This window comes from Sitophilus oryzae, unplaced genomic scaffold (assembly GCF_002938485.1).
Source record: "Sitophilus oryzae breed Bouriz unplaced genomic scaffold, Soryzae_2.0 scaffold_1668_pilon_pilon, whole genome shotgun sequence".
NCBI classification, from domain to species: Eukaryota; Metazoa; Arthropoda; class Insecta; order Coleoptera; family Curculionidae; genus Sitophilus; species Sitophilus oryzae.
The window spans coordinates 311,445-336,930 of record NW_022146356.1 but is presented as its reverse complement, the minus strand read 5'-3'; the positions used below and the strand labels follow the sequence as shown (position 1 = coordinate 336,930).

General features: G+C 32.5%; 1 protein-coding gene across 5 annotated transcripts; it reads left to right on the top strand.

Annotated features, from left to right (window-relative positions):
* Positions 1–5,875: 5,875 nt before the first annotated feature.
* Positions 5,876–25,340, top strand: LOC115880962 (E3 ubiquitin-protein ligase UBR1). 5 transcript variants are annotated; one of them, XM_030898304.1, is made up of 6 exons: positions 8,770–9,000; positions 9,132–9,229; positions 9,434–9,943; positions 13,154–14,189; positions 19,136–20,560; positions 22,235–25,340. In XM_030898304.1, the coding sequence occupies exons 2-6, from the start codon at positions 9,146–9,148 to the stop codon at positions 24,550–24,552; spliced, it is 5,373 nt and encodes a 1,790-aa protein (XP_030754164.1). In that variant the 5' UTR covers positions 8,770–9,000; positions 9,132–9,145; the 3' UTR covers positions 24,553–25,340. The 5 variants fall into 5 exon arrangements, with proteins under 5 accessions (XP_030754167.1, XP_030754168.1, XP_030754164.1 ...); XM_030898307.1 differs by lacking the exons at positions 8,770–9,000; positions 9,132–9,229; positions 9,434–9,943 and adding exons at positions 5,876–6,107; positions 6,537–7,047; XM_030898308.1 differs by lacking the exons at positions 8,770–9,000; positions 9,132–9,229; positions 9,434–9,943 and adding exons at positions 5,876–6,107; positions 6,532–7,047.
* Positions 25,341–25,486: the final 146 nt, after the last annotated feature.

Below are 25,486 nucleotides of genomic sequence, written 5' to 3'. Positions count from 1 at the left end.
GTAAAAACCTAATGTTAATTCGACTAAGACCCAGTATAAAAAATTTATATATTATAAATCTTTCGAAATGGCGTTTAAAAGAGAGCGTCGAAAATTTTAGATTGGAAGTCGTTAAATTTAAAACAATTATCCCAAACCAGTGGTATATTTTTAGATTGGATGTATATAATTTAATAATGTTTTTATCATACGTAACGCTCTACTTTTCCTTGATATACTCCGTTTTTTTCCCAGGTAAGATTTCGACAGACGATGACAGAAAAAAAGCAGATGGCGTCCATACCGATCCATTTATTTCACTAAATAAAAGTTTCTAACATTTTTTAAGTTAGTTATGAATGGGTTCGTTTCTTGCTTTAGCCAGTCTTATTGGTTTATTTCAGAAATGACAGATCATATTTCAATATCATTGGTTTGAGGGAACGATGAACGACAAACGGACGCCGATGTGTATGAACTCAACTTAAGATTTTTAAGACTTGTCAAACTTATGCTAAATTATAGGTTATAATTTTGTGTCAAATTATGTCAAATAGAAATGATAATTTTACATTTTGGACTGTGTTATTATGTTTGTTTCGTGTTTTTTATAATTAAGTGAAAGAAAACAAGAGGAAAATTAAGTTTACAGTTACTATTCGCCCAGAGATACAATTTGCCAGAGATTTGTATTAGCCACAAATAAAGTTTGTATACCATCTCGTATATGGTACCAAAAACTGGAGTATCTGTAAAATAATATCACATGATAGGTAAATAATAAATTTTAGTACTGCAGAGAGATAATGTCAAGAGATACTGGTTTAAAATAAATAAGAATAAAGTTAATTAAATAACCAACTTATTAAAAATTTGAAGAACATTTTTATCACTTTATACGTTATTATTATGTATTTAAAATTCAGGATCAGGTGCGGTAGTTGCTAGATAGCTGTTCTGTGACTTGTGCGTTAAAGTTCTTCTCAATATCATTAAACTTTTTAACAATTATGGTGTACGCACTTGCAGAAAAAGTGGAAATAATCTAAGTTTATTTTAAAAATAATGAATGTGGCAATCGGGTTGCGCAGATATTCAATGAACGCCATCCTGACAAACACCTTTATGGCAAAATTGTTCGCGAGTTAGTAGCAAAATTTTGCGAAACTGGTTCCGTTATGAAAGAAACGAGGCAGAGGGAAAGTCCTGTAGTAAATGAAGCAATGTAGGTATTCGTATTGGGTCAAGTTGCCATGGATAGTACGCTGAGTACAAGAAAATTAGCCAATGAGACCGGCGTGAATCGTACAAGTATCCAAAGGATATCAAAAAAAAAAAACAAGTTCCACCCGTACAAAATTCAGTTGATACAAGAACTCAACGAAGACGATTTAGATCGTCGCGGGCTGGTATTTTTGGAAATTCTATTGCAGGTCAGTTTAACGCAATATTGAGACCGCACCTGATCGTTCAACCTTGTGGCAAGTGAAAAAATGCGTAAACATCAAGAAATAATAAGAAAAAACAGCAAATTGGTCGAAGGAATGTATCCTTATCATTTACTCTGATAAATGTTTAAATAAACTTTTCAAATTTCAATCCTTCATATTTTCTCAATGACTCGACCGATTTTCAAAAACGAAGCGGGAAAATATAGAGTATAGAAAGCTCTTTTCATTGCGGCGCCACTTAGCCCCCCTTCCCATTTGAAAAATGTTGGGGGATGACACCCCCGTTTAGACGGTTGAAGATTTTGCAATCATTTTTGGGGTAAAAGTTGTCCCCCTCGCAAACAAAATTGACGTGTTTTTGGATTTAAAAAAAAAATATATATAACATAGGATATAACATTTTAATGAACAGTGCTTTCCATAAAATCAATAAAATGAAAAATATACGAAATAATATACATACACTGATTTCTGTCGAAAATCGACAACTATGAAACTATGATCCCGTCCCCGACACAAACGGTACATTGTGAGACAGTGAGACAGGAAATTGTAGAGAGAAACAAGCCCTATAACATACAGTACGTCTCACATAGGAGTATTTATGTCATAAATCCGCGCAAAAGTCGATAATATCAAGTAGGCCCTGAACGCTTTGATTTGTGTTATTTTCTTAGCATAGAAACAGGTTTAACAAATGACAGATACCAAACATCTCACCGTGTCACACTTCACCTGGTATGTTAGTCAGAATTCTGTCAATTTTTGCACGATTTGTCTCTGTTTTGGAAGTCTACGTTTTTTGATAGTTTTTTTTGGAATTGTTAGTTTGTGTGCTGACTTGTGGACAACACGTAACCTAAATATGGAAGGCCAAGGTATGTTGATTATTTTTATTTGATTTTAATGAACTTGTTGTATTTATTTTGCCAGAAAATGTGAGTTAGAGAAAACTATAAGAATGCAATTTATTTATTAAAAAAAACGCATATATTAGAGTTTTTTTTTAGTTGTCAAGTCTTGTCAATCTTACCATTATTTGCGAAACTATAGCTAAGGATGTCGTTGAAAAAATAAAATTTAAAAAAACTGCGCTTCCGTGCGCCCTTTTGTTTTTTAATGATTTAATGCTCACCATAAACTGAAAATGCACTGTTATTGCCCAATGACCATAATAAAATTATTTATGAGTAAATTCCATGTAAATTCTTAATTTAATCAATGTAAGTGAAGTTGACATTTATCTGTCAAGCTGCCGATTAAAAAAAATTTAAAATAATTTACTTTACTGAGTATTTTTTTAGTAATAAATCACGCAATTCTTCCAATAGGACAGTTATCGGAAGAGGCCAGCAGAGGCTCGCAATAAAACTTTTCGGCAGTATAGGCTTGGATTCTCAAGAAAATTTTCGCGTGAGCAGTGTAACCGAGATATTTTAAACAGACTACTGCTAACTTCGGATCCATATCTAAGCTCTATCCGTCCAAAGCATCAAAAGAAAAGAAAGCCATTTTCCAAAGAAGCATTGGATCTTATGGTGGCAATAGATCCACCACACAGCAGCATCGTCCATCAAGTATTAGATGATGAATCGGCTGATGAAAACCTAGTAGATGATTTTGATCAGGATTTTGATTACGAGGACTGACTAATTCCTTTGAAATAATTAAGTTTTCTTTGTTTTATTCAGAGTATACCATATTGCGAAAAACTTAATTTCGCATATTGTTTCGTTATTACTTTTCTTTTTCTTCGTTTTTTACATTTTATACGTACCTGTATTCTATCTTTAACCATAAACTACAATATCACATTTATAATTTTTACTTAAAAAAAAAAAATTGGTATGTTTTTTAATCCAAGATACCTTTCCACATTTTTTTGGAGACATTTGTGAAACCCCCTGTATATAACACGGAGTTCAATAGTATTTTTTTTAAATATAAAATGTACTTTAGAATTATATTTTTAATTAAGTAAACGTGTTTTAGACCGAAAAAAATAATAAAATAATTTTGCGCGCATTTTTGCCATAAATACTCCTATGTGCGTCTGTCCGTTCTCTGGCTACGTGGTATCCGTGAGAGGGGAAACGATATTCTCTCGATGTTTTTCGTAAAAAATTAGACGACTCGCCCATCAATAAAAATTCGACAAATTTGCAAGTAGCCCATAAAATGAGTGGACGGAGCGATTTGCGGTGACGTACTCGTCAAGTCGACGTATAAAATATATTGCTGTTTATTTAAATGTTTTTTGTCCGCATTCCTTTCATAGACACAGATTCCATAAAATCAATAAAATGAAAAATATACGAAATAATATACATGTACTGATTTCTGTCGAAAATCGACAACTATGAAACTATGATCCCTTCCCCGACACAATCGGTACATTGTGAGACAGGAAATTGTAGAGAGAAACAAGTCCTATAACATAGGATACAACATTTTAATGAACAGTGCTTTCCATAAAATGAATAAAATGAAAAATAAATAGATGAGATCAATGTGCTGCCGACAGATTGCCCTAGACTTGTTTATTCGGTGCGTCCAACGCAAAAAAGACGCTAAGCAAATTGTATCCTATGATGTATGTTTAAGTATTTGTTTATTAACAAGAAAGCGTATCGGTTTTTTGTTACAAAGTACTCATTGACACTTTGATTTTGCGCCCCCAAAATGTTGCGCCTACGGCCCAGCCTTCAAAAGCATGTTACTCTTTTATTTGAAATGGAACACCCAGTATATTATTCCGATATTCAATGGAGAATTAATCTCTCTTCAAAATACTATTAAGGTTGTCTACCCCTCAAACAAAGATTTTCCTAGATATTTTCATTTACATGATTTGATCTGGGTAGATCTTTATCTATACTAACATATAAAATTATTTGATAAAATCTAGAGTGTCTGTGATATGGCTGACGTTACTTCAACATAGCTGTCTAGTTAGTCCAACTTGCAACTCTCGCAACTAGTAACAACTAGTTATCATTTTGTCTCCTGATTTTATTTAGTATCTAGTCTGGAATTTTCTTATGGGGATATGTTAAAGACAGTGTTTAAAAAAGTCGACCAACTATTTTCGACAATATGAGAGAAATTATTGTAGCTGGTTTTCAATTTGACAATTTTTGAGGCATTTGTTGTCGTGTTACTTTCAACCCTTTGACTCCAGGGCACCTACCCCTAAAATTTTAAATAGCAACCCCTATTTTTACCATTTTTGTGTTTCTTATTGAATTCTACATTATTTTTTTTGACTGATTTTTATTTCACAACCTAACACGACAACAAAAGCCCCAAAAATTGTCCCCCTTGATATGTAAATTGACGTGTTTCTCGCAAAAAATGTTCATACTATCATCGGTAGAGGCAATACTAAATATTGTTCGTTTTCAAATTGTCACTCTGTATATAATATATAAAAGAGACAAACACTTACTTACACTGCATTAAAACTGCCACTTTCAGTTTTGCAATACAAACGCAACAGTTCTTCTTCACAAATTAAAATGTCCGACAACACTAAAATCACTAAAACTTCCGCGGCTGACAACGAAAACTGAAAAATATAACAGCACTTTTTGTTTTGAACCCTGCATATCAAAATTACGCTATGTTTTTGATTTTAAAATAATATGAAATATACTATGAATATACTTAATAGAATTGTCAATGTCATAATATTTTAATTTTAAACATAATATGTAATAGGTAAAGTAGGTAAAGTAGGTAGGTATAATTTAATAAAAATAATAAACTGTATTAACTATGTCTTCATTATTTTTGCTCTATTATCTCTTTAAAATAAAAATCAGCATTATCTTAATCTTGACAATAAAAATAAGTACCTATATACTATTTTTTAACAACACTTATTTTTTGTTTTAAGTTATTATACTTATAACAGAGCTTATAATCCTAGACCATATGGCTTATAATAAGTAATAACAAATGCCTACTTTCATTTTAATTGCTTTTCAATAAAATGAATAATAATTTTGTAATGAATTTTATAATTCTAAAGTTCTGATTTCTAAAATTCGGAAAAATCTGGGAAAAATATTTGTTTTTGGCAATCTGTTTGGCACTCTGTTGTTGAATAATGAAATTAAAATTAAAATAGCTGTTACAGTGGCCATTGTCTGCTTCTTCAATTATCCATACAAGTATTTGTAGGAAGTGCTTCAAAGATGTCGCCACAAGAAGAAATAGAAATCTGTGATTTTGATAGAAATTATTTAGTAAATTTGTATTAGAAATTTTAATGTAGGGAAAAATGGAGAGAAACGTTTAAATAACGATAGTTGTACGATGGTTGTACGTATTTTAATGATAGCAAAGAAGCAAAATCACCCCATAATCACCACTTACTTCTTTTTTTATTTTGACTGAAATCATATGGATCTGTCGTGGATTGACAATAAAAAAAATGACATTTTAGGTTTTTGTCTGAAATTGACATTTCTACGTCTTTAACAAAAACACATTTTTAGTCTTGCTTTTGTTACATATTGCAGAGAAAAAACTAATATTATTTAAGGCGATATTGAAATATCAAAATTGAACAATACTTTACAACTATATTAGAAACAAATTGCCTTGCATTTTAAGGGTCATTTAACTCTTATTGGCAAATGATCAAAAGAACAGAACCCCGGAAGTAAATTGGTGAGTTAAATTTATTTTTTCATTGTATTTTTGAAAGTATTTTCCACTATTTTTAATTATAGACAGGCAATAAAGCCTTTTATGATTATTTATTTATACCTTATATACCTAAAAATATTGTTTGAATATAGATTTTTTTGGTAATGACCTCAAATACTCAAGGAAAACTATCTTTGTTTCCACCTGACTTAAAGAAGGAACTTCATAATACAGTAAAAACTAAAAGGTGACACTGTGATGGAATATAGTTTTTTGTGTGTGTGCTTTACACTAATATAATATGCATACTGATAATTATTAAGCTTTCATTCTTTTATTCAATTATGATTTAGCATAATCATGGTGATTACTTATTAAATTATTAATTCCCTGACTTATCATTATTAATAATCGTAAAACAAAGTTGATTTTATTTGTTTTTGAGTTTAGAAAATGGAGGACTCAGCTGATGTGGAAATGTCCCAAGAATTTCCCACAGCAACTGACATAGCCTCAAAATGGATTGAAGATTTTTGAAAAAGATTTATTTTCTGCCAACACTTTAAAGCAGCATTGGGTTGAATGGGTTCCAAAGATTTACTGTCCTGCTTTAAACGAGAATTGTCTTAATTGGCAATTTAATGAAGACTTGGCCAGTGATGTTCTTTTTCTTCCTTTGGAATACTTTATTTGTAAAGGTAGTTCGCCAGAAGCTTTAAGTCAACTTGACCATGCCAATAAACATTCGTCTGTATGCGGAAGATTTTTTAAGAATGCAGAACCAACTTATTCATGTCGAGAATGTGGAATGGACAAAACATGTGTTTTATGTGTGGACTGTTTCAAAAACTCTCCACATCGCTTTCATAAGTATCGAATGGGCATGTCAGGTGGTGGAGGATGTTGCGACTGTGGAGATGTAGAAGCGTGGAAAAAAGATCCATTTTGCAGCTTACATCAGGTAAGTGTGTTACAGACAAAGCTCTGCTTTATGTGTCTGGTTCCAAATTTTTACACAAAGCTTTATAAAATCTGGGCAATAGCTGTATACATTTTAAAAACATTTTTGGCATTATTTCAAGGGTAATTCAAACTACTAATAAATAGTAATAACTATAAATGCCTAAATTCTTAATTATATAGTTTTATCTTATTTCATAGTAGTATTAGATTTGTTTAAATGTTGGATATGTTAACTAACATGCTTAGTGGCTATTACAAATATCATGTAGAAGTAACTAGTTATTTTTAAATGATAAATAATAGCAACTTTTCATTTCTATAACTATTTTCTGTACGGACTTCAGTTGTTATTAAATATAATAACTGATTGTTGTGCCAAATAATGTTTTATGCATTAAATGTTGCATGTCATCCTATCATTACCTTCTTATAGTAATTTTTCCTTCAAAATAGTTTTCAATAACAACCAAAGTTGTTCAGTATAGCTTAATTCCCTCTAAGGGTATACCTTATAAATAATATAAACGGTTTAGCAAATTACGAATAAAACTGTTGTTTTTATATTTTTCAGTATTTTTTTATCCTTACTTTTTACTAACTTTAGTATGAATTTGTTATTGCCCTTATTTTTTACCCATTTGTTTTGATTTCTTCATTTCTTCATATCTTACATCATACAAGGTTTTTATTTACACCATTTTTAAGCCCCGTTCGTGGAATTTCGTTGTGTCGTTGACTATCATTGGTTGATATTTCAAGGAACCAATGAGAGTTATTTAAATTTAAAATTCACTTCTTCATCTTGTTGTGCCATGCCTGTCTTCGGGCGTTGGCGATCTCCATGAATATTTCGTTGAAGAGTTCTCTATCCTTTGCTGCATGAAACAGCCTCTCCACCCCCAGACCCACCAGAGATTTTGGTTAAAGTTGACAGCTGTTTGAATTTCCTAAAAATCTCATTGGTTCTCTTGACTTGTCGTTGGCGACAGTACGAAATTCTGAAAACGGTGCTTTATAAACCCAAGTATCTGTCTTAAATGTCAATTATTGCTAAATGTCAGATAATCTAATCAGGTAGAGATAATTTTGCTAGATTAACTTAAATACTTAATCCTTATCTTTAATTATAAATTAGTAAGGATTAAGTCAAGAGTAAATTAATATACTTTGAAAAGAGAGATGGTTTTTATACATTCAAATTCATAGAAATTCTAATAGTTCTAAAAACACGTTTTGCTCAGCTTGTTAACATCATCATCAATAGTTGATAAAAATGTATTAATCCCACACCAAAAGCTAGAAAGTATGGATTATATTGAGGTTTAAACTAAAACACCATCTACATATTACGTTTTACCCTCGGTTTTACCTGTCACTCTCGCCAGACATCAGGTTCTTTCCGTGTATATATGTTCTATTTTTTTTTACTAGGCATATACTATAGTATTTGCTACTTATTGCCCTGTAAGCCAGTAAACGTAGCATAGTATTATATGTAAAGGTGAAAAAAATTAGTAACCAACCAATCTCAACGGGAATATGTAGATAATGGTCTCCTATTTAACCCTTGCAAAGTCCCATTCGGTCCCAGTGGGGGAAGAAAACCACCGCCATCTTAGATTTTTTCCTTTTTTTTCAAATATCTCCTACTTATTTCTTTTTTTATTTTGACTGAAATCATATGGATCTGTCGTGGATTGACAATAAAAAAAATGACATTTTAGGTTTTTGTCTGAAATTGACATTTCTACGTCTTTAACAAAAACACATTTTTAGTCTTGCTTTTGTTACATATTGCAGAGAAAAAACTAATATTATTTAAGGCGATATTGAAATATCAAAATTGAACAATACATTACAACTATATTAGAAACAAATTGCCTTGCATTTTAAGGGTCATTTAACTCTTATTGGCAAATGATCAAAAGAACAGAACCCCGGAAGTAAATTGGTGAGTTAAATTTATTTTTTCATTGTATTTTTGAAAGTATTTTCCACTATTTTTAATTATAGACAGGCAATAAAGCCTTTTATGATTATTTATTTATACCTTATATACCTAAAAATATTGTTTGAATATAGATTTTTTTTTGGTAATGACCTCAAATACTCAAGGAAAACTATCTTTGTTTCCACCTGACTTAAAGAAGGAACTTCATAATACAGTAAAAACTAAAAAGGTGACACTGTGATGGAATATAGTTTTTGTGTGTGTGCTTTTACACTAATATAATATGCATACTGATAATTATTAAGCTTTCATTCTTTTATTCAATTATGATTTAGCATAATCATGGTGATTACTTATTAAATTATTAATTCCCTGACTTATCATTATTAATAATCGTAAAACAAAGTTGATTTTATTTGTTTTTTGAGTTTAGAAAATGGAGGACTCAGCTGATGTGGAAATGTCCCAAGAATTTCCCACAGCAACTGACATAGCCTCAAAATGGATTGAAGATTTTGAAAAAGATTTATTTTCTGCCAACACTTTAAAGCAGCATTGGGTTGAATGGGTTCCAAAGATTTACTGTCCTGCTTTAAACGAGAATTGTCTTAATTGGCAATTTAATGAAGACTTGGCCAGTGATGTTCTTTTTCTTCCTTTGGAATACTTTATTTGTAAAGGTAGTTCGCCAGAAGCTTTAAGTCAACTTGACCATGCCAATAAACATTCGTCTGTATGCGGAAGATTTTTTAAGAATGCAGAACCGACTTATTCATGTCGAGAATGTGGAATGGACAAAACATGTGTTTTATGTGTGGACTGTTTCAAGAACTCTCCACATCGCTTTCATAAGTATCGAATGGGCATGTCAGGTGGTGGAGGATGTTGCGACTGTGGAGATGTAGAAGCGTGGAAAAAAGATCCATTTTGCATCTTACATCAGGTAAGTGTGATACAGACAAAGCTCTGCTTTATGTGTCTGTTTCCAAATTTTTACACAAAGCTTTATAAAATATGGGCTATAGCTGTATACATTTTGAAAACATTTTTGGCATTATTTCAAGGGTAATTCAAACTACTTATAAATAGTAATAACTATAAATGCCTACATTCTTAATTATATAGTTTTATCTTATTTCATAGTAGTATTAGATTTGTTTAAATGTTGGATATGTTAACTAACATGCTTAGTGGCTATTACTTATTATCATGTAGAAGTAACTAGTTATTTTTAAATGATAAATAATAGCAACTTTTCATTTTCATAACTATTTTCTGTACGGACTTCAGTTGTTATTAAATATAATAACTGATTATTGTGCCAAATAATGTTTTATGCATTAAATGTTGCATGTCATCCTATCATTACCTTCTTATAGTAATTTTTCCTTCAAAATAGTTTTCAATAACAACCAAAGTTGTTTAGTGTAGCTTAATTCCCTCTAAGGGTATACCTTATAAATAATATAAACGGTTTAGCAAATTACGAATAAAACTGTTGTTTTTATATTTTTTCAGTATTTTTTTATCCTTGCTTTTTACTAACTTTAGCATGAATTTGTTATTGCCCTTATTTTTTACCCATTTGTTTTGATTTCTTCATGTCTTCATATCTTACATCATACAAGGTTTTTATTTACATCATTTTTAAGCCCCGTTCGTAGAATTTCGTTGTGTCGCTGACTATCATTGGTTGATATTTCAAGGAACCAATGAGAGTTATTTAAATTTAAAATTCACTTCTTCATCTTGTCGTGCCATGCCTGTCTTCAGGCGTTGGCGATCTCCATGAATATTTCATTGAAGAGTTCTCTATCTTTTGCTGCATGAAACAGCCTCTCCACCCCCAGACCCACCAGAGATTTTGGTTAAAGTTGACAGCTGTTTGAATTTCCTAAAAATCTCATTGGTTCTCTTGACGTGTCATTGGCGACAGTACAAAATTCTGAAGACGGGGCTTTATAAACCCAAGCATCTGTATTAAATGTCAATTATTGCTGAATGTCAGATAATCTAATCAGGTAGAGATAATTTTGCTAGATTAACTTAAATACTTAATCCTTATCTTTAAATAATAAGTTAATAAGAATTAAGACAAGAGTATATTAATATACTTTGAGAGGTGGTTTTTAAACATTCAAGTTCATAGAAATTCTAATAGTTTTAAAAACACGTTTTGCTCAGCTTGTTAGCATCATCATCAATAGGTGATAAAAATGTATTAATCCAACACCAAAAGCTAGAACAAGCTATACATTACGTTTTACCCTCGGTTTTACCTGTCACTCTCGCCAGACATCGGGTTCTTTTCGTGTATTCTAATTTTTTTTTACTAGGCATATACTATAGTATTTGCTACTTATTGCCCTGTAGGCCAGTAAACGTAGCCTAGTACCGTATGATCGAAAAAAAACGGCGTCCAGTTGGCTGGGAAATGACGATTAATGACATTTCCCATATAAATTTACATATAAAATGACAGCGATCTTCATTTCATAGCCATCGTTGACGCCGTTTTTTCTCGGTCATACGGTATTATATGTAAAGGTGGAAAAAATTAGTAACCAACCAATCTCAACGGGAATATGTAGATAATGGTCTCCTATTTAACCCTTGCAAAGTCCCATTCGGTCCCAGTGGGGGAAGAAAACCACCGCCATCTTAGATTCTTTCGTTTTTTTTCAAATATCTCCGTTGGTATAACTTTTTTTCGAAAAAACTAAAGATATGTTTTTTGTATAGAATTAAATTTAGAATATTTTACCTTCAGTCATTTTTTTTTCTAAAATAAATAGTAATAGAGACAGAGCAATTCTTTACTATACGTTTTATACATTTTCCAGTTTTTTTAAACCAAACAGCTATAATTTTTGCGTTAACAGTATAGTATAGTGTTAATATATGTAGATAAACCAAGTATAAATTTAAGGATTAAAACAATTAAAAATAACGGTTAAATATTATTTATTAAACAAAATTATTGTAAAAAAATATTATTAAATTAAAGTTATTAAATAAAATCTGCTATAGCGTCATCCTGAGCGTCATTTTTGTCTTCAACTAAAATACAAAAGTTTGTGCAACTGATTCTGTAGCACTGACCACACTTTGAAGACCATTTAAGAGTCAGTTTTCTACAAAAGCAATTTTTAGGGCACTGACACTCTGCAATTGCAAAAAATTAATTTCAGTAGGGCAGGAGGCGCTACATCTTCTGTTGATTATTTCTTGTTCTTGTTCTGAATAGGTGTCAGATTGCCTTCTTGATCTTTTTCCCATCCATATTGTAACGGATCTAACTTGTTACCAATCCATTCTTGAATCTAAAAAATACAACTTATAACATTCCCTATAATAGATATATCTTTACACCTGAAAGTATGTCCTGAGTAAATGAAGTTTTGCAGAGTTCTCAGTTGGAGGCAAATTAGCTAAATTAAAGGTAGTCTTAAGGGCTTGTCTTGATGTAATCATATTGTACAGAGTGTATCTCAGATCGTTAATATGTTTAATATAGCTTGGGCACATATTAACGATCTGAGATACACTCGATACAATAGGATTACATCAAGACAAGCCCTTAAGACTAGCTTTAATTTAGCTAATTTGCCTCCAATTGAGAACTCTGCAAAAATCCATTTACTCTGGACATACTTTCAGGTAACTGTAAATATATAAAAATTGAAATAGCGAGGGGAATATATAAAAACAGAAGGAAAAAATTAGTTGGCAAGCCCTCAACAACTCGTAACCGTATACACCATCTGCACTGGTGTACACTGGTGTATACGGTTACGAGTTGTTGAGGGCTTGCCGACTAATTTTTTCCTTCTGTTTTTGTAAATATATTGGACTTTTGAGGGGTTATATATTGGACTTTTGAGGGGTTAAATAGGAGATCATTATCTAGATATTCCCATTGTGATCGAAAAAAGCTATAATTGATTACTATTTTTTTCCATCTCAACCTCCAGATTGACTGGCCTAGTACAGAGTTTATACATTTTGTACGGACCAATTAGACCTACTATAATATTATAAAATCCTAAAATTAAGAAATTGGCGCTTATCAAGTTCTTCCCTTGGACCCCTCATTTTAATTAACTTATGCGATCATTTCCTGGGTGTTATTTGACTATTACTGTTTCGATAGGTTGACAATGAAGATGACGACGGCAAAAATAACTTACCGCAAGATCTCATCAACCGTACGCGAATAGTCTTCGAAACCATTCTCTGGTACGGATTTGAACGTTTGACAGGCAAGGAAATAGCTACCGTTAATTTAGGAGACGTTAACTCGGATTTCTTCGACTCGGACATGTACTGCACCATCCTCTACAACGACGAGATGCATACCTTCGAACAAGTAATCGGTACGCTAGGCAGGGTTTTGAAATGCACTCAAAGAACTTCCACCGAATTCGTGACAAGTATAGACCGGGAAGGAAGAGCGGTCGTGAGATGTGCTTCCTTCCAGATCTGTTCAGAACTACAAGCAGACATCGAAAAGTACACTTCGCGGCATGGAAACAGACCGCTGAAAGTATTAGTTAATCACGCGTACGTGATCGCTCACCAGAATTTCGCGATGAAAGTACTTACGTGGCTTGAAAAGTTCCTAGGTCACGGTAAGGGATTTAGATCGATCTTCACCGAATGTATGATGAGAGCCCCTGGTTCTTGCAAACCGTCTCTGTTAACAGAGGTGATGCTCAACGACTCATCCTTATGGAAAAGTGCCCGAACGCAATGGCACCGATTGCTCATAGCGGGAATGCTGTTAGAGTATGAAAACAAGAAGTCTTTAGCCAAAGTATTCACGAAAAATTACGGGGAAATAATGAAGGATTTTATTCGGGATGATCACGATCACTCGTACTCGATTTCGTCCCTATCAGTGCAGTTGTATACTGTGCCTACTTTGGCGCATCACCTTATAGCTAGCGACGATGTCCTTTTCATTTTGTTGAACACAGTATTGTCGGAGTATAAGAAGAAGCGGAATAAAAACGGGAAATTAGAATTCGAACGCAACTCTACTCTTCATCTTTTGAAAAGGACTCTGGTTATGTTGTATGACTTAAAGTATCTGCTGAGTTTCGTTCCGGAGAAATGGACGGATGACTTGAGAAGAAGTTTTATGCATGGGTTCCATGAATTAACCAGTCTTTTAGTTATGATGCAAGGTAAGTGCTTTTTGTTCCATACAGGGCGTTCGATAAATGCACGGTCACATGTCAAAAGGTGATTCCCCATCAAAAAATATGGAAATAAGTTTGTGTAAATACCGGGTGTTCGGATAGTGGCTTACTCCTATAACTTTTTTATTTTATTTTAGATAAAAATCGAGATTTCGTATATTCTTATATGACATAAACTGGGATTGATTGATGTATTGAGATAGTTTCGGTCACTTCCTGTTTCAATGGAAATGATTATAACTTTTGAATTCTAAATGGTACCCTAGGTATTTTTTTAGTTTGATATATAGGGTGGTCCGAACTGTATTCCGGAAACTTCGGAAGCATATTCTGCAGATAAAAATAAGTAAAAAAGTTCGTATAAATGCATGTCCTAAAATGAATTTATTTCGAATTTTTCTAAATAATTTCTGAAGTAACATCAATATTTGGATGAAAATTGGTGTCTGGGAGTTTTTTGACATGAGAAATTTGATTTTCATGTCAAGATGACTCCTACTAGTAGAGGGCGCCACCTACATGTGTTTTGACTGTTTTGAAGCTTAATAACTTTTTGTCCACACCTGTATAAACCTGTATTACCGAGCGAAAAAATATACATCTATGTGACTTTTTACGTAAAAAATATCTCTTTGTAAAAATCGCTACGTTCTCAAGATATTTAGAATGGAAATAGTCAATACATGTCATTATTGACGAAAAATGAACGCGTTGAGTAGATAGTTATTTCACTGAAATAATAAATTTGGGAAATTTTTATTTTTTTAAATTAATCATAATTTTTTCTGCAAAAAATGACGATAAAACAGTTTCTGTTGAACTTTTAGCACGAAAACATCGAAAATTTATGATTTCAGTCTAATAACTATTTAGTCAACATGTTTAATTTATGTCAATGATGACAGGTATTGATAATTTAGATTCCAAATATCTTGAAAACCATTACTCGTAGCGATTTTTACCAAGAGACCTTTTTCACGTGGAAAACGTCGTAAATGTATATTTTTTTACTTAGTAGTTTTATACAGGTACGGACGAAGAGTTATTACTCTTCAAACCAGTTAAAGAATATGTAGGTGGCGCCCTCTACTAGTACGAGTCATATTCACATCAAAATCAAATTTCTCATGTCAAAAAACTCCCAGACACCAATTTTCATCCAAATATTGACGTTACTTCAGAAATTATTTGGAAAAAATCGAAATAAAAATGAAACTTCTACACCCTGTATCTCCGAAACTAAGCATTTTAGGACATACATTTATACGAACTTTTTTACTTATTTTTATCTGCAGAATATGCCGCCGAAGTTTCCGGAATACAGTTCGGACCACCCTGTATAATGAAGTTATGAATAGAATGACATATCATATGTCAACTTTGACATTTTCGCTTAAAAACAAAGAGTATTTTAAATTTCAATCTAGAGTGCGACGGCAAAGAAGTATAACGACAATTTGAATCCAAATAGCAAGTAGGTATGTGGTACCAAATTATTCGTAAAAATTCAAAATATGATAATAAGCCACCCTTGTTCCATTTCAAAAAATTGAGTTATCATTAAAAATACGTTTGGGGCATTCTTTAACTGGTCTGGAACAGATACGAAAAAATTAGACTATCAAATATATTTTTCTAAGGCTCCTTGATTAAATGTTAGTGATTTTAGCACACTCTAGATTGAATTTTAAAATACCGTATGATCGAAAAAAAACGCCGTCAGCGATGGCTATGAAATAAAGGTCGCTATCATTTTATATGTAAATTTATATGGGTAATGTCATTGTCATTTCCCAGCTAACTGGACGTCGTTATTTTTCGATCATGCGGTACTATTTTTTTTTAATTCAAAATGCCAAAAGTTGATATATGATATGTCATTCTATTCAGAATATAATTTTCTATCAAATTAAGTAAAGAAATGCCTAGGGTACCATTTAAAAATCTAAGTTAAAAAAAATAGTTTTAGTCACTCCCGGTGTAACGTGAAGCGACTAAAACTAACTGAATACGTCAGTCAATTTCGATTTATGTCATATACGAACATACTAAATCTCGTTTTATCTGGAAAAATAAAAAAAATATAGAGGTGAGCTACTTTCGAGAAACACCCGGTATGGGTCCGGAAATGTGTAGTTTTAAAGATACATAAAAACTGTATATAAACTTTTAAAAAAATTTATAAAATGTAGTTTTATCAATATATTCTATATATTGACTGAAAAATGTACGTCACTGACATTTCTTGGAAGTTTAATATTTTTTTGATAAAACAGTTAAAAATAGAACTGTTTTTCTTCTTTTCAATCGTTTTGTATATAGAGAGTTAAGTGCGATTTAAAAAATTAAGTTACTCTTTATTTAATGTTTGGGAAATTATGTGTGGAATATACTACATTATACTGTTAGATGTTTCTAAACTGTATGGAATGTTTGTTACTTTCATTTTAGAATAAAAATGAAATTAACACAAAGATATACAAAGTTCTTTAAAAAACGAGCTGTCTACTTTTCAGAGAGATCAATGAGTCTCATAAATCCCCGAATTTATTTTGATCACTTTGTCAACTGCAGTAATTTATAAATAGTTTTTGGGATTTATTTTAAGAACTCGTTTTTATCTGTAATAGCTTAATCCGGAAATATCTTGAAAAAATCTTTGAAATTTCCTTGAAGTATCAATATAATTTTGCTTTGTGATGTTATATCAATATATGATCGAAAAAAAGTTCGTATTTAGTTCGCGCAAAAAAGGCGTCAGTGATGGCTATGAAATGAAGACCCTGTCATTTTATATATGTATTATGTAAAATTATATATGGGAAATGTTATCGATCAATTCCAAGCCAACTGGATTTTTTTTGCGATAATACGACGGTATAAAAATATCTTCACCATAATAATAAACAATGTTATCAAAGTTAAAATTCTAAGGTTTTTTATTGACACATATTTGTCATTGATCGTGCAACGTCAACTTATTTTCAGGACAACTACGATTTTTCTTATACTCCTAAATAAGAAAGACTAAACATTTAACAGTTAATTATTTGTTTTATTTTTGTATACATTAACTTATTTATGTTCAAACTATAAATAATATACAGGGTGGTCCGAACTGTATTCCGGAAACTTTGACAGCATATTCTGCAAGTAAAAATAGGTAAAAAAGTTCGTTTAAATGTATGTCCTAAAATGCTTAGTTTCGGAGATACAGGGTGTAAAAGTTTCATTTTTATTTCGATTTTTTCTAAATAATTTCTAAAGTAACGTTAATATTTGGATGAAAATTGGTGTCTGGGAGTTTTTTGACATGAGAAATTTAATTTTGATGTCAATATGACTCCTACTAGTAGAGGGCGCCACCTACATATTCTTTAACTGGTTTGAAGAGTAATAACTCTTCGTCCGTACCTGTATAAAACTACTGACTAAAAAAATATACATTTCCATGACTTTTTACGTAAAAAATGTCTCTTGGTAAAAATCGCTACGTGCAACCTTTCTCAAGATATTTAGAATGGAAATAGTCAATACATGTCATTATTGACAAAAAATAAGCATACGTTGAGTATAGTTATTTGACTAAAATAACAAAATTTTTTTTTTTTTAATTAATCATATATTTTTCTGCGAAAAAATGATGATTAAAGAGTTTCTGTTGAAAAAAGATTTCAATTTTTTGATTTCAGTCTAATATCTATTTAGTCAACATGTTTAATTTATGTCATTGATGACAGGTATAGATAATTTCGATTCCAAATATCTCGAAAACCATTACTCGTAGCGATTTTTACCAAGAGACCTCTTTTATGTGGAAAAAGTCCTAAATGTATATTTTTTTTTTACTCAGTAGTTTTATACAGATATGGACGAAAAATTATTACTCTTCAAACCAGTTAAAAATATGTAGGTGGCGCCCTCTACAAGTAGGAGTCATATTGACATGAAAATCAAATTTATTTTGTCAAAAAACTCCCAAACATCAATTTTCTTCCAAATATTCACGTTACTTCAGAAATTATTTGGAAAAAAATCGAAATAAAAATGTAACTTCTACACCCTGTATCTCCGTAACTAAGCATTTTAGAAAATACATTTTTACGAACTTTTTTGCTTATTTTAATCTGCGGAATATGCTGCCGAAGTTTCCGGAATACAATTCGGACCACCCTGTATATCGTAGTATTTTTAAATCATAAAGTTATTGCAGTGATGTAATTAATACAAATCCTTTCGACGATAAAGTAAATATGTTGTTTTATTGTTTGTGAAAAGTAAACTTAAATACTCTCAAATATATGGTATAATTTTAATCAAGGAAATTCATTAAGTTAACTTTAGATTCACAACCTTTAGATTCATGCTTAAATCGTTAAAAATCTAAATTATAATTAGAGGTCAAGGTAGAGATGGAATTATCGTTTTCATTTTAGAGTGAAACATTCAACTAAATCATGTCTTTCAAATTAATTTCAATATCATTAAAAGTGTTTGTTTAGTTCCAAATATATAAAAAAATATAAGAAAAATTTTAGTTATCATTTGCAAATATTATTTAGTAGCAATTTTAATGTATTAAATTCATATTGATACTTGATAAAGTAATTTAAATATTTTTATACTTGTAGAAGTTAAATAAACAGATAATCTTGATAAATTACACATTCTTGTTTTAACAGTGATCTTTACAGGAATTTCAATTATTTCTATTTTTGTATAAAAAAAGTAATTTTCGGTAATGCAGCGTAATGAATGATAAGCTATCACAGCGTTTAAATAGTTATTTAATTATTCCGTGAACCGGAATAAGAGCTGCCAGTTACGGAACTGTAAAAAATCTTTCTGTTAACTATAAATACTGGCTCAAAATATTCATTCATAAAATTATATTTTCTTTTCTATTTCTATTCAGTATATCAATATTTCAGGCATGGATTCGGTGACCAGACAAGTAGGACAGCATATGGAATTTGAACCAGAATGGGAATCTGGGTTCAATCTCCACATTAAACTAGCTTCCTGCATTTCGTACATAATAGAATGGTGCGCTGCGGACAAAGTCGTTCTAGTAAAAGCGTATAGATGCATATTAAAGTACCTAAACGAAAACCCGTGTTACGAACCGAACGAGCCCTTAGAGGTCAGGGAGTTAGCGGATCACGGTACTGCCTGTCTACATTACGACGTGTCTTCGAAACCTGTGTCGATACATTTACCTTTGACCAGACTGCTAGCCGCACTACACCTGCATTTAGAGAAGTTCGGTTTACATTTCGATAGTACCGAGGTACACGTACCGGGACACACTCCGACTCCCGTCCAGATTATCGAACCCGTGCTCAGGACTCAAGTCATGATCGCCCAGGTGCACTCCGGAATGTGGAGGAGAAACGGCTACGCTCTCTTGAATACGTTATATTTCTATCACAACGTGAAATGCAGAACTGAAATGTTAGATAGAGACATTAATTTGCTTCAGATCGGCGCTTCGTTGATAGAAAGCAACGAGTTCTTAATTCACTTACTGAATAAATTTAATTTAATCAATTGGGCGTTACCCGATTTCGAAATGATATCTATCAAATCGCCCGAAGAGGACAGTATGCGACAGACCATTAATCTGGTAGAGGAATTCTTGCACCTTTTGATCGTGGTTATAGGCGAAAGACACATGCCGGGAGTGAGTCACGTATCGAACAAAGACCGAGTGAAGAAAGACCTGCTACACGCTCTCTGCATCAAGCAATCGCCTCATTCCGAACTAGTCAAAACCGTTTCGGACGACCTGGATAACGAGACGGACATCGTCGATACCGTCATCCACGAAATAGCGAAGTTTAACGAGCCCTTACGATTGAGTAACGCGAAGGGAACGTACGAACTTCTTCCCCAATATTACGACGAGTTCAACGTTTTCTTTTATCATTATACTCGGGAAGAAATGTCCAAGGCTGAAGTAGCGCAAAGGAGAAGACGGAAGGAAAATGGCGAAATAGAATGCTGCCCTCCGCCCCAACTTCCAAAGGTGTGCGATTCTTTCAACATGCTGGTCAACCTGTTGCAGTGCGACGTTATGCTGCACGTAATACAAACGGTTTTCGAAAGGTGTCTAAATTTGAGAGCTAGAAGTTTTTCCGAGAATCAGTTGTACAGGGCACTGCACCTAGTTGGCTATGGTCTTCAAGAAGAGGAGACGGGTCACTATCCATTTTTCCGATTTATCGAGAACGCTACAAAGTTTAAAATTTTCGAACTAATGGAATCTTTACTGAAATGTCCCAGGGTTGATGCTCATAAAGGATTACTGCAATGGACCCTGAAGAAGTATCATCAGATAACTAATATGGAAGTTGGTAAGTGAAATGTTTAAATCTGTTATAATTTTATATTTTATTATTTATGTGTAATACTGATTATAAATTTACATACACTTGAAAAGAGGTTAAAAAATGAAATTAGATTACCTTTTGACATATTGTTATCTGGATATATCATTTAAATTTATCTATTAAAACATTTTATTTGCTTGTTTTCACTATAAATACATTTTGTATCAGTTATTAAATATAATTTGATATTTTAAATTTTTAAATTCAAAAAAATTATATTTTTAAAAACTACAATTCAACATACCGGGTGCGTCTCAAAAATGGCTCACCCCTATAACGTTTTTATTTTTTCGGTTTAAAAAAACGAGATTTGGTATGATAGTACATATATGACATAAATTAGGATTGATCGACGTATTCAATTGTTTTTGGTCACTTCCTGTTTCACCGGGAATGGCTACAACTATTGATTTTTAAATGGCACCATCGGTCAAATACGTTTAAATAAAATATACGACGGCCTCCCCATAAGAGCAATGAGAGAATCTACGTCCCAGTATTGAAGGACAGAAAATCGAGTCGAATGGTTTCAAGACATAGGTTCATCCTTGTTTAGTCAAACCTCCTACAACACAAGGATAGACTTATGTTGGAAATGCATTGAAATTCTATAGCCATCCTTCACTATCGGGACAGGAATTTAAGCGGTACCCTCCGTATACTTTATTTTAAACGTATTTGCCATCGGTATATTTTTACTTTATTCGATAGTAAATGACACTCTGAATATAATGACAAATTATATGTCAACTTTTGACATTTTCGCTTAAAGACAAATCTATTTTAAAATTCAATCTGGGGTGCCAAGGCTGTGTTAAAAACACTAATTGTCAATCAAGGAACCTTGGAAAAATAGTTTTGATCGTCTAATGTTTTTCGTGTCTTGTCCTGGCCGGTTAAAAAAGGCCCAAATCGTATTTTTAATCATATCTCAATTTTTTTAAATGGAACAACTGTGGTTCATTAGCATATTTGAAAAAAGCATTTTTTTACGAATAATTTTGTACCACACACTTGGTATTTCAAGTCAAATTGTCGTTATGAACTGCATGTTACAATTTCAATTAAATCATATTCGAAAATGTCAAAAGTTGACATATGATATGTCATTCTATTCAGAGTGTCATTTTCTAATCAAAAGTTTGCCATTTAAAAATCAAAAGTTTAGTCATTTCCGGTGAAACAGGAAGCGACCAAAAACAATTGAATACGTCATTCAATCCTAATTTATGTCATAAACTAACATATATTTAAATCTCGTTTTTTTTATCTGAAAAAATCAAAAAGTTATAGGGGTGAGCCACTTTTGAGATGCATCCAGTATAAGCAGTGTTTTAACATATTTTTTTTTAATTTTAAAAAATAATTTCATATTTTTTTATAATTTTCCTTAAATGTTTAACCTGCAGATCAAATCAATGCGTGTAGGGCCTCTTTTAGTCTTTTTATTTAAAGGTATTTGAGGATAATCTTTATAGTATTTTTATTACATTATTACTCTTTATTTGTTACTTATTGAACATTTTAAATAATAAATCGATTTTATTATTTAAATGTTCAATAAGTAATAAATATAGAGTAATATATTTTTTATTGCAAATAATGATTGAATATATTTTTGATTGCAACTCTTGTTAGTTTCATTAGATATCCAAAAAGATTCCGGCGCGACCGAAGAGTCCGACGTTAGCGAAAAAGAAAGGAGAGCCAAGCTAGCCGCTAGCAGAAGAGCTAAAATTATGGCTCAGTTGGCAGCCCAACAGAAGAATTTTATTAAGGAAAACGCCGAACTGTTTGAAAGTACAAGTATGGAAACTCAGTCTGGAAAAGTGAGTGAAAGTTGCGAAATGGAAGTGACCGAACTACAAACTGTAGCCCTAGGACCGAATCAGTCTTCGAGAATGTCGGTAGAAGAAAACTACACTTGTATATTGTGTCAGGAAGAAGAACGTGTTACCACCACCGGCACGACTATGGTTATGGCCGCTTTCGTTCAACAAGCGACAGTGCTATGCAAGAACAAATCATTCGACGTATTAGCCGCCGCACAAAATCATAATCCTCTATTTCTACATTCAAACAGAGGTCCAGCACCTTACACCAGTACCTGTGGACACGTGATGCACCGCGATTGTTGGAGAAAGTTCTTTGATAACGTTATGATTAGGGAACATAGAAGACCCTACAGGTTACGTCATCCATCAAGTTTTGACGTAGACAAGCAGGAGTTTTTATGTCCTCTATGTGAATGTCTAAGCAACACTGTCCTGCCTTTAGTTCCACCATTAAACAACCTGCAGCCTAGCCACCCCAGGAACGATATACCTTTCGAAGATTTTCTCTTGTCCCTTCAAAAAATCATCGCCAAGAAAAACAAAGTTTGTCATGGTATATTTAAATGTAACATGGAAGAGTGTAAGAACATTCATTGTACTGCCTGTGTAAACGCCTCGAGCGGCACCAGCATTGAGCCAGACACAATAGACGAATGTGAAATGAATTGTATCTTACAGGCTCATCAAGTGTTTTACTCCACGCCCGTTGAGAAGAGCGATACTGATCTTAATGAGGACTTTAAAAACTTGTTTTATGAAAATAAAGTGAGAATAAGTTCAGTACTTAAGGAAATGTTGCACATGTTTGCTCAGCTTACTTACACTAGAGGGTTGAATGTTAGCCCACATCCGTCTGATAAAAGACTAGCACCTATGGCCTGGAAATCACTTGCATACACTATTCAAGCTATAGAGGTTGTAACCCATTACCAAAACAAACCACTTTTAGGGTCCCTGACTAGTAGACAGAGAGATTGTCTAGGAAACTTTGTCAAAGTTGTTGCTGTGCTAGGTACTACATGGACTAAGAATGTAGTAATTAAAAGTCACGCTCTCAACTTACTTAGTATTTTGTTTGACCATCCAACTAGCGGTCCGTCACTTTTTGACTTTGATTGCTTCAGTTTCTTAGTATCTTTAACTTATTCACTACCCACAATATTAGTAGAGTCGTTTGCCCCCATTCCTACTGGAGGCACACTGGAATGGCATACTCTTAAGTTAATATTTGTAATTAATACTATTAAAAGCCTGTTGTATCTTTGGCCAGACGATGTTGCTTCCGAGACAGATGCTGAAAGGAACAATGTTATAGATATGTTACTAGTATCAGTAGGCAAATGGCGTAAAGACGTGTGTGCCAGAAAAGTGTGGGATTATATTACGGATCGTTCCAGGCCATTCTTAAGATCTTGTGTTTTATTTTACCATTATCTGACCGATGTGTCCGCTCCAAATAATCTGCAAGAAGTAGGTTGCGACACTTTCGAAAATATGTGCGCTTACCTAGATCTACCGACAAAACCAGAAGAACTCTTTAATTCTCCTTTCTTGCAAGAGTTAATTAATAAATGGATGAATCATCAGGAAATAATAAACTTCAAGAAAGATAGTCAAAATGTTCGAGTGGATGAACCCACGCTGATACCCGAATTGCATAAGCTTCCGTCCGATTATAGTGAACTAATAAATTCGGTTTCGACGTTCTGCTGTCCTAATAGCCAAGAGGATTGTCGAAATCCCACGATGTGCTTGGTATGCGGGGCCATCTTGTGCTCGCAGAGCTATTGCTGTCAAGCAGAGTACAACAAGGTTTCGGTGGGAGCTTGCAACTACCACGCCAGCGTATGTGGGGCGGGAGTAGGAATGTTTTTGCGGATAAGGGAATGTGAATTACTGCTGTTAGCTACGCCTCTCAGAGGTTGTTTTCTTTCGCCCCCATATCTGGATGAACATGGCGAGACTGATCAGGGTTTAAGACGTGGGAATCCCCTAAAATTAAACAACGAGCGATACGAAAAGCTCCACATGATGTGGCTGAATCATAGCATTCACGAAGAAATAGCTAGGCAAATAGAAACAAACAATCATATAGTTTCCACGCCGTGGAGTTTGTTGTAAACCAAATTCTGATTAAATAACTCTCTCTCTTTACACGTCCTTTTTATTGTATAAATCTGACAGTTTTACGGGTTTTCAATTATTTAAGACACGAATTATTGAAACGATTATTGTGATCAAAATACTGTTCTAGTTATTTATCCAGGCAGTTTTTCCGATTGTAAATTACATCACATTTAAGAGAGAAATATTATCTACTACTAAAACTTTATCTGATATCTACTATAGATATTATAATTATATTAGCTTTACTGGTCATTCTAAACATTTAAATATTTAATATTTAAAGAAAACATGTTTTGTTTCTTTTTAAAGGCAAAACTTAATCTAAATGATCTGGTTATACTGAATATTTTACGTCATCGCTTAGCAACTGACTTGCCATTAATTTAAATAAAACAGAGAAAATATTAATTTCTGAATATTTAGTAATTGTGTAATTATTTCATGTTTTTGCTTCATGTATTTGAAATGTAATCTGAGAAAAAAGCCTGTAGATACGTTAATAGCAAATCTAAAGTTGACTCCTTTGCTTTTATGACAATAGCTGTTTTTCTGGAAGTTATGATTTTGATGTCAGAGAGGGAACTATATAATAACAAATATATACCTGTAGGCGATATCGATCAAAACCTGATTAAAATGCTCGTAAAATGAGTGGTGTAAATTATTTTGGTGTGTATTAATATTTAAATATATTATATCGTTAAGCAGTAGGTGTTTATGTTAAAAATTCTAGAGATTAAAATTGTAAATATCTATTGATATAAAATAAAACCGTTTTTTGTTCAAAGTATCTATTAATTTCTAGATTCCTCATAAAACAAATATTTCAGAAATAGATGAAATCTACTGTTAAAGCCCTGTCTAGACAATGTTTTATTTGTTCAGTCAATACGTTCACCTTGCTTTTAGACGAAAAAACGGACCGTGA

Bases quoted from the DNA above. Each gene is read 5' to 3' on its own strand.
- LOC115880962 (XM_030898304.1), top strand. From the start codon at position 9,146: ATGACCTCAAATACTCAAGGAAAACTATCTTTGTTTCCACCTGACTTA. The intron at 9,230-9,433 runs GTGACACTGTGA...TTTTGAGTTTAG, and splicing joins ATACAGTAAAAACTAAAAAG to AAAATGGAGGACTCAGCTGA. The intron at 14,190-19,135 runs GTAAGTGCTTTT...TCAATATTTCAG, and splicing joins TCTTTTAGTTATGATGCAAG to GCATGGATTCGGTGACCAGA.